The sequence below is a fragment of the Artibeus jamaicensis genome, unplaced genomic scaffold, assembly GCF_021234435.1.
Source record: "Artibeus jamaicensis isolate MK-2021 breed Jamaican fruit bat unplaced genomic scaffold, CSHL_Jam_final contig_2197, whole genome shotgun sequence".
Taxonomy (NCBI): Eukaryota; Metazoa; Chordata; class Mammalia; order Chiroptera; family Phyllostomidae; genus Artibeus; species Artibeus jamaicensis.
Window position 1 is genome coordinate 95,170 of NW_026521454.1, and position 9,639 is coordinate 104,808.

At 40.0% G+C, this 9,639-nt stretch overlaps 1 protein-coding gene across 1 annotated transcript; it reads left to right on the top strand.

Moving 5' to 3' along the window:
* Nucleotides 1–6,480: 6,480 nt before the first annotated feature.
* LOC128626424 (T-cell surface glycoprotein CD1a-like) lies at nucleotides 6,481–9,148 on the top strand. The gene is made up of 6 exons (XM_053658829.1): nucleotides 6,481–6,541; nucleotides 6,995–7,258; nucleotides 7,711–7,989; nucleotides 8,193–8,471; nucleotides 8,810–8,903; nucleotides 9,073–9,148. The coding sequence occupies exons 1-6, from the start codon at nucleotides 6,481–6,483 to the stop codon at nucleotides 9,146–9,148; spliced, it is 1,053 nt and encodes a 350-aa protein (XP_053514804.1).
* Nucleotides 9,149–9,639: the final 491 nt, after the last annotated feature.

Sequence of the window (9,639 nt, forward strand, 5' to 3'; positions counted from 1 at the left end):
ACATTTTCTTAGCACTTGTAGAAAATGTTATTACTCTATGGGAAAGACTATAACAACAAATGAAATATTACCTGGATTTAGAGGCAAATGTGGGTTTTGACAATATATTAAACCCAAGCCCAGGAAATATAGTATAAAAATTTTTGCTATAATTTATTCAAAAATTTAACAAAGGAGAGGACTTCCACCGAGAAGGAGGCATAGGTGGAAGCACTGTGCCTTCTCACACAACCAAGTTTAAAAACAAGAAAGTTTTAGCAACAAAAATGCAACCAAACCATAGAAAATTGAACTATACGGAAGTCTGACAATGAACCCTTCAGCCAAATCGGTAAGAGGAACAGAGCCAGCAGCAGAGCAGAGTGGGGCAGGAAAAATCCACCAAACACACCCAGGCCCACCACCCAGGCACACTGTAAGCCATGGGCGGATCCCAGGTGTGGAGTAGCAGTGGGCAGACCCACTTAGGGTGCAAGGTGGTAAACCCACTGAGTGCAAACCGCTGTCACACATTCTCGTGCAGATAAACTGGTGAGAAAGTGAGCAGTGAGACGGACCACGCAGGTCCAGTGGCAAGAAGCGGCAGAGGGAGCCACCATTGTCCCTCTCTGACTCTGACCCCATATACTGTGTCACAAACCAGCAACATGGGTGGCCCCGCCCTGGTGAACAACTAAGGCTCTGCTCCTCATACATAACAGGCACAAACAGATCAAAACATGGCTCAAGAAAAACTCAGAGCACCAGAGCCCATAACTCTAAGCAACCAAGAAATAGCCAAAGTTTCCGACGCACAGTTCAAAACACTGGTGATCAGGATGCTCACAGAACTGGTTGATTTTAGTCACAAATTAGAGGAACATATGGAAGCTAAACTAATGGAAACGAAGGGAAATGCACAGGAAACCAATAGTAATGGAAAGGCAAGTGGGACTCAAATCAAAGGAGTGGACCAGAAGGTAGAAAAAAATGACCAAAAAGAAAAGGATGAAGAAACAAGAATTCAAAAAAAATGAGGAGAGGTTTAGGAACCTTCAGGACATCTTTAAACATTCCAACATCCGAATTATAGGGGTAACAGACAGGGAAGAGGAATAGCCATGAGCGGAAAACTTATTTGAAAATACAATAAAGGAGAATTTCCCCAATCTGGCAAAGGAAATAGACTTCCAGGAAATCCAGGAAGCTCAGAGAGTCCCAAAGAAGTTGGACCCAAGAAGGAACACACCAAGGGACATCATCATTGCATTAGCCAAGGTTAAATTGAAGGAGAGAATCCTAGAAGCAGCAAGAGCTAAGGGGACAGTCACCTATAAAGGAGTTCCCATCAGACTGTCAGCTGATTTCTCAAAAGAGACCTTACAGGCAAGAAGGGGCTGGAAAGAGGTACTCCAAGTCATGAAATCCAAAGACCTACATCCAAGATTGATATATCCAAGCAAAGCTTTCATTTAGAATGGAAGGACAGATAAAGTGCTTCTCAGATAAAATCAAATTCAAGGAGTTCATCATCACCAAGCCCTTCTTATATGAAATGTTAAAGGGACTTATCTAAGAAAAAGGAGATTAAAAAGATGAACAGTGAAAGGACAGCAAACACACAGTTATTAAGAACCACACCTAAAATGAAAGCAAACTAAGAGGACAGCTAGATCAGGAGCAGAACCATAGAAATGAAGATCACATGGAGGATTAGCAGCAGGGGGGTGGAAGGAGAAGGGGGGAGAGGGTACAGAAAGTAAGTAGCATAGACGGTAGGTAGAAAATAGATGGGGGGTGGGCAAAAATAGTATGGGAAATATAGAATCTAAAGAACTTGAGACATGTGGTCATAAACTGAAGGGGGAACAGTGGGGGAGGGGGTGCTCAGGGTGGAGGGGAATGAAGGGGGAAACTAGAACAACTGTAATGGAAATATCAATGAAATATATTTTTAAAAATTTTAGAAAGGAAATCTTGGAATATACACCAGTGAGCAGCCTGAAAGTCCTTACTTGATTAGTAATTAACCAGCAGATATAATCCAGAGAATTGCCGAACCCATTTACTCAAAAGTCTGTAATATTACAGCAGATAACTGGTTACTCAATAGAAACTTTACCTCTGACCTGAAAAACAAGTGATTTTCATATGTAGGTACTGTTCATAGGAATAAACTTCAAATACCCCCTGAATTTGTGTCTTCTAAAAATAGTCTAAAAAATTTCAACTTATTTGCTTTTGGTACAGATTGCGCACTTGTATCTCATATATCCAAAAGGGGAAAAACATAATTTTAATTTCAAGTATGCATTTTAATTGATGCTTAAATTTAGATTCGCAAAAGCCCGACATAATAGAATATTACAACTAGCCCTGGCTGGTGTGCCTCAGTGCATTGAGAGCCGGCCAGTGAACCAAAGGGTCACCAGTTCGATTCCTAGTCAGAGCACATGTCTAGGTTTTGGGCCAGGTCCCTAGTAGAAGGCATGTGAGAGGCAATCATAAATTGATGTTTCTCTCCCTCTCTTTATCCCTCTCTTACTGTCTCTAAAAATAAATTTAAAAATAAACAAAATATTTTTTTATTTTTTGCCTGTTTTTTAATATATATTTTATTGATTATGCCATTACAGTTGTTCTAGTTTCCCCCTTCATTCCCCTCCACCCTGCGCACCCCCTCCCCCACTGTTCCCCCTTCAGTTTATGACCACATGTCTCAAGTTCTTTAGATTCTATATTTCCCATACTATTTTTGCCCACCCCCCATCTATTTTCTACCTACCGTCTATGCTACTTACTTTCTGTACCCTCTCCCCCCTTCTCCTTCCACCCCCTGCTGCTAATCCTCCATGTGATCTTCATTTCTATGGTTCTGCTCCTGATCTAGCTGTCCTCTTAGTTTGCTTTCATTTTAGGTGTGGTTCTTAATAACTGTGTGTTTGCTGTCCTTTCACTGTTCATCTTTTTAATCTCCTTTTTTCTTAGATAAGTCCCTTTAACATTTCATATAAGAAGGGCTTGGTGATGATGAACTCCTGAATTTGATTTTATCTGAGAAGCACTTTATCTGTCCTTCCATTCTAAATGAAAGCTTTGCTTGGATATATCAATCTTGGATGTAGGTCTTTGGATTTCATGACTTGGAGTACCTCTTTCCAGCCCCTTCTTGCCTGTAAGGTCTCTTTTGAGAAATCAGCTGACAGTCTGATGGGAGCTCCTTTATAGGTGACTGTCCCCTTAGCTCTTGCTGCTTCTAGGATTCTCTCCTTCATTTTAATCTTGGCTAATGCAATGATGATGTGCCTTGGTGTGTTCCTTCTTGGGTCCAACTTCTTTTGGACTCTGAGCTTCCTGGATTTCCTGGAAGTATATTTCCTTTGCCAGATTGGGGAAGTTCTCTTTTATTATTTGTTCAAATAAGTTTTCCACTCAAGCTGTTCCTCTTCCCCTTCTGTTACCCCTATAATTCGGATGTTGGAATGTTTAAAGATGTCCTGAAGGTTCCTCAACCTCTCCTCATTTTTTTTAAATTCTTGTTTCTTCATCCTTTTCTTTTTGGTCATTTTTTTCTACCTTCTGGTCCACTCCTTTGATTTGAGTCCCAGTTGCCTTTCTATTACTATTGATTTCCTGTGCATTTCCCTTCATTTCAATTAGTTTAGCCTCCATATGTTCCTCTAATTTGTGACTAAAATCAACCAGTTCTGTGAGCATCCTGATCACCAGTGTTTGGAACTATGCATCTGAAAGTTTGGCTATTTCTTGGTAGCTTACTTCGAGCTATGGGCTCTGATGCTCTGAGTTTTTCTTGAGCCATGTTTTGATCTGTTTGTGCCTGTTATGTATGAGGAGCAGAGCCTTAGTTTTTCACCAGGGCAGGCAACCCAGGTCACTGGTTTGTGATGCTGTATGAGTGGGCGGGCTCAGAGACGGACAATGGTGGCTCCCTCTGCCGCGTCCTGCCACTGGGGCCTGCGAGGTTCGTCTCACTGCTAACTCCTTCACCGGTTTATCTGCATGTGAATGTGTGACTGTGATCAGCTCCCAGTAGGTCCACCGCCTTGCGCTCTCAGTGGGTCTACCACCTTGAGCCCTCAGTGGGTCCTCCCACTTCTCCACATCTGGGATCTGCCCACGGCTACTGGTGCACGTGGGTAGCGCACCAGGGTTGGTCTGGTGGATCTTTCCTGGCCGACCCTGCTCTGCTGCTGGTTCTGCCCCTCTTACCGATTTGGCTGAAGGGTTTATTTTTGCCAGAATTCCATGCAGTTCAATTTTCTGTGGTTTGGCTGGGTTTTTATTGCTAAACGTTGTTGTTTTTAAACTTTGTTGTGGGAGAAGGCACAATGCTTCCACCTACACCTCCATCTTGGCGGATGTCAACAAATATTTTTAAAAAATAGAATATTATAACCAAACTACATCAGTAGTTGACACTGTGAACCAGATGGTAAGTGCATATAATGTGACCAGGAACACTGGATGATGGCCTATAGTTAGAGTCTACACAATTTTGAATATTGTGTAGAAATATTTGAATATTGTGTTGACTACTGAGTAGAAATATTTTAATATTTTGTAGAAATATTTAAATATTGTGTTGAATTTAGAAATAAATGCTTGGACTATTCATATGCTGAACAGCAATTTGAAAATAAGGCACAAAATATTTATTCAAACTCTTATAACACAGTCAGTGTCAGAACAAATAAAAAGGTGTTCAGGAATCTCTACAGCTTTGCAAAAGTCTTTACACCTTAAACTTCATCCATTTCAAACATAAATTGAAGGAAATTTTAACAACATCATAGATATAGCTCCCTTAAGCAGAAAAAAAAGAAGTGTTAGGTGCTATGCATTGAATGAGTTGCTTATCAAAATTTTTTTGCTAGTGTTCTGAAAAGTATTTATGACTTGAGTGTAACAATATTTTCTGTGATGAGTGTTACAAACATTTTGTGAAGCCAACTATTGAAGATTCTGATTGATATTAAAGACATTTTGGTTCTTTTTTTTAGCAATATCAATGTTTCTGTTATTTAAAAAGAACTTTTATTCTTTATGTTTTTATATTTCTTTGCATAATAAGTTGTAGATTTTAACTAAAAATTTAAAAGACATTTTTACATATATATAATAAATGCACATTTGTGATTAAATTTTTTTTTCATATTTCAGCACATACTAGTAATGAATGTATCTCTTGGATATATGCAACCTACACTGTAATTTATTTAAGTGTGACCTCTACAGGTTTAAAATATAAGTAATAGGAGGTTTATATCATAAGCCTTTGTGTAAATTTCATGCTTAGTAGTATATATTTTAGTCCTAAACAAAACTGTTTAATATGCCCATGTCACTAAGTAGAAGCACAAATCATGACTTCTGATGTCTCAAGAAAAGTATGTTAAAATCTAAATAATTAAAAAATAATTGGCTTTCTGAACCAAATTATTCAATCGTTTCAAATTACTCACTGGAAACCTTTAACAGGCATTCTGTTAGATGCTGGGGACCCAGTACAACAGAGGTAGACAGACCTAACACCATGAGCAAACCACTCAAGTCTAGATTCTGAGCAGGCAACAGTTAAGAGTTGCCACTTTAAGAAATATTGTTTCAAGAAGGCTTATTTTTGTCTAGAGTCTATATTTATAATAAAACCCACCACACCAAGATTTATAGTTCTTGGTTTTGTGTTTTCTTCTTAAGTAGAAGAAAAGCTCCTTGAACAAAGTGAGTGCATTGTAGACACTGTATATTCATGAGGGTTGCAAGACGAGTGTAACCAGGCAGGCACCAAGTGACTCTCAGGTCAATGAATATACATCAATACAAGTCAAATAGACATTTTTCTTAATGTGTTTCACAGTTTCTGTGATGTCTGTGATAGCTACTGGATCTTCCCTAAGAATAATGCAGTAGTAGTTTACACTGTTACACAGGCAATCACAGAAGATTCAGGAAATCAGTAAAGCAACCAATGAGACATCAGAGAAATGAATGAGGTGGAGTGTCTCAGAAACAGAAGAGAATATTTGGAGACTATTTAAATTTGGCACGAGAAGGAGAGAGTGACAGAAAAGAGCAGGGACATAAGAACATTAGATGGGAATTGGAAAGCCATTTAGTTTTATGCATTTATTGTATGAATGAGAAGACTTTTCAATACCACATAAGACTTCATTGCATAGAGGCTGAATTAGAGAAAGGTGAACAGAATGAAGGCTGGTACTGAGGGGAAGATGCTGAAAGCCCAAGAGGAGACTCAAAACTGGAGAAGAATTGAGAAGCTAACTGATGACTGGGGTTTAGGGAAGGAGCATGGTGTGTGTGTGTGTGGTTTTTATTTTGTACTGGGGTGGACGATGGTGGTACTGGTTTGTCTGCTGGTAGAAGAAGGAAGTCAGAAAGAACTATCATGTGGTAGGGGTTACTTAAAACAGAAATCAAAGACAAGCTTTTCTGAGAGAAAGAAGTAACATCTGTGCAATAATGCTGTTTTTGCAAATTCCATTGCTAGCAGTTCTCTTCGGAGCTGGTGACAGTGAAGATGGTAAGAACTCTGGTAAATGCCCAGCTGGGTGCAAAAGGGGGTGTGTGTGTGTTTCTCTGTGTGGTGTCCTCAGGACACACCTGGAGAGTGAGAAGGTTGGCACAGTTCCATTCTGAGTATCCCTTCAGCATCACTCTAGGACCCTGGGCTTTCTGAAGGTTGTGCAAGGTGGGGGAAAGTAGGTTTACAGTTGTGAACATGAAACAAAGTTTATTCTTGTGTTCTTATTTATTGATTATTGTATTGTTTTTCCTTCTAACAACTGTAAGTCTACTTTTGCCCAACACTTATATAAAGCATGGGGCTCTGGGCAGGTATATGTCTGCTGAGGTAACTATGGCTTCCCTTGTCTCCAGATTCTGAGATTTTCCTCTCTGCCACCTTTCTTTCTTCATTCTCTTTCCTTCCCGGTGCCTTTTTTTTTCCTCCTCCTATCTTTTTTTTTCTCAATAGCCTTCCAGGACCAAATCTTCAGAGTCATCGGTACTTTATCCTCACACAACCGCTCCTGGACCCAAACTTGGGTCTCTGGCTGGTTGGGTGAGTTGCAGATTAAGAGCTGGAAGAGAAACTCTGGTGGTTTAATTTCCCTGCGGCCTTGGTCCAATGGCAACTTCAGCAACAAGGAGATGACAGAAATAGAAAATTTACTCGAAGGAATCTACAATGAATTGCTGCATGTACTTCAAAACCGTGCCAATGAATGGATGCTTGAATGTAAGTTCAATTCCCAAAATGAGTTGGTACAATGTTGAGTGAAGTATGTTTGTCTCAATGAGTTTTTTATTACAATTTTTTTCCATATTCAATCTCCTTAGCAATCTCTATCTGTACATTCATTGTAACCTAATTCACTTCATTCACCCTAGCTATTATAAACACAATTGTCTCACTAAGTTCTTCCTTATTATCTTACTCTCACCAAAGAAAATTTATGCCACTTTCTTTCAAAAATTTACTCCCTTCCATTTCCAAAGAAAAAAAGTCACTCATTTTTTCACCTTCAAGTACCACCAATTATGTTTTTCCTGAACTTCTGAGAAAACGAAAGTTTGCTCCTTTACCTGAAATCCCCCAAACTTCTGTCTTCTACTTCCTTTTTCTTGCTTCCACTTATTTCATCTTTTTTAACTCCCTCTTTTCTCTAATTTACAATTCCTCTTCTCTAGATCCCATGGAGTTCCAAGGAATAGGAGGCTGTGAGCTGCACTATGGAGAAATCAAGCTAGACTTCTGGCGAGTTGCTTATCAAGGATCAGAGATTCTGAGCTTCCAGAACAGTTCATGGGTGCCATCTCTAGAGGGTGGAACTAGAGCTCAGAAGATAGGCAAACTACTCAACCAGCTCATTGTCTTCAACAAAATGATGCACTGGAGGATCAGTAACACCTGTCCACGCTTCCTTTTGGGTGTCCTTGATGCAGGGAAAGCAGATCTCCAGAGAAAAGGTCAGTCCTACATCCTTCCTCCAAGAATTTTCTGTTCTAAAATTATACCTTCCTACCATCCTTTTAAATTTATGATAAGGAGTCAAGGAGAAATACATGATGAATTCCCAGGGTGGGACAGAGGTGTCTAAACTGATGTGAAGATATGAAACCCCAAGTCTGTGTTAGCGTCCTTATCTGAATGTCTTTCCTGTCTTCTACAGTAAAACCAGAGGCCTGGCTGTCCACTGGCCCCAGTCCTGGTCCTCACCATCTGTTGCTGGTTTGTCATGTCTCTGGCTTCTACCCAAAGCCAATTTCCGTTATGTGGATGCAAGGTGAACAGGCACAACAGGCCTCTCAACAAAGTGATATCTTGCCCAATGCTGATGGGACATGGTATCTTCGCAGTTACCTGGATGTGGAAGCCACCAAGACATCTGGCCTGTCTTGCCAGGTGACACACAGCAGTCTAGAAGGCCAGGACATCATCCTCTACTTGGGTAAGAAACAACTGGGGTCCACACTGGGAGTAGGAGTAGATGGTCCACAAGCAGAGCCAAAGAGCCAGATAAAAATCTGGAATTTATGGATTCCAAACCCAAAAGAATGAAAATAAATCAGTGAATAAAATAGGTGAAAATAAGAGACCTGCAGATGTAGGAAGATGTTGAGGGTTAGATGAAACATTCATGTCTGAAGAGGGATGACAGAAGAAACAGGAAGAAAGGAGATTAGTGAGGCGAACATTCAGATTTTAAAAAGCAGGTGAGGGAAATGCAGTAAACAAGGGGTGGATTTGAAATGACACCCTTGTGTGCACCTGAACCCACAGACCCAGACCGTCCGACCTCCAAGGGCTTGATCATCTTGGCAGTGATGGTCCCCCTGGTGCTTCTTCTGACAGGTCTTGCATTTTGGCTTAAAAAGCGCTGGTGAGTTTTCTGTATCCATCTTTCCTTTGTTTTTTATCCCCTCCTTACTTGTTGTCCTGCATTTATTTTCCTCTCTCTCTCCTTAATTCTTTTCCCAGTCCTTTTCCTTTTACTCTTCAATTCTCACCTCCACCTCATGCACAATAACGTTTATCTCTGTTCTTATTAGGAAACTCTGCGAACCAACTCCCACTCTTCTTCCTTTGGAGGGATCCCAGCAGCCCAGGGACTCAAAACATACTTAAAACTCAGCATAGTGATTATGTCCTTTCAACTCTCTTTTGTACAGTTTTTGTTGTTGTTTACCTGTGCTTATTTAATAGTCTGTTATTAATATAAACTAAATGTAATTTTGCAGGATTTGCTTGCTGACCTGGTTCTGAGATTTTAAAACTCATATGTTAACTCTGGATAAAATGAGATCCTAGTAACCTCTACATATTGGAAAATTAATGAATCTCAGGCCCATGTAAGATGTCACTTCTTGGGGGGGGGGGCGTTCCCTGATTCACAAGTGGAAGCAGTGTCTGAACTCCCACCACACTGTGCAGCACACTTTGCCGAGTTCATACTTTTTATCGCTTGTTGCAGCTATGCAGGTCCCTTTTCCTTCTAATTTTTGTTTCTAGAGAGCAAAGTCTGTATCTTCTTAAAGTTTGTATCATTTATAAAGTGTATTAATTGTATGTGGTATGCTTTCAATAAAAACCTGCATTAAGTTTATGCCAAATATATA

Bases quoted from the DNA above. Each gene is read 5' to 3' on its own strand.
- LOC128626424 (XM_053658829.1), top strand. From the start codon at position 6,481: ATGCTGTTTTTGCAAATTCCATTGCTAGCAGTTCTCTTCGGAGCTGGT. The intron at 7,259-7,710 runs GTAAGTTCAATT...CCTCTTCTCTAG, and splicing joins CAATGAATGGATGCTTGAAT to ATCCCATGGAGTTCCAAGGA. The intron at 7,990-8,192 runs GTCAGTCCTACA...TGTCTTCTACAG, and splicing joins AGCAGATCTCCAGAGAAAAG to TAAAACCAGAGGCCTGGCTG.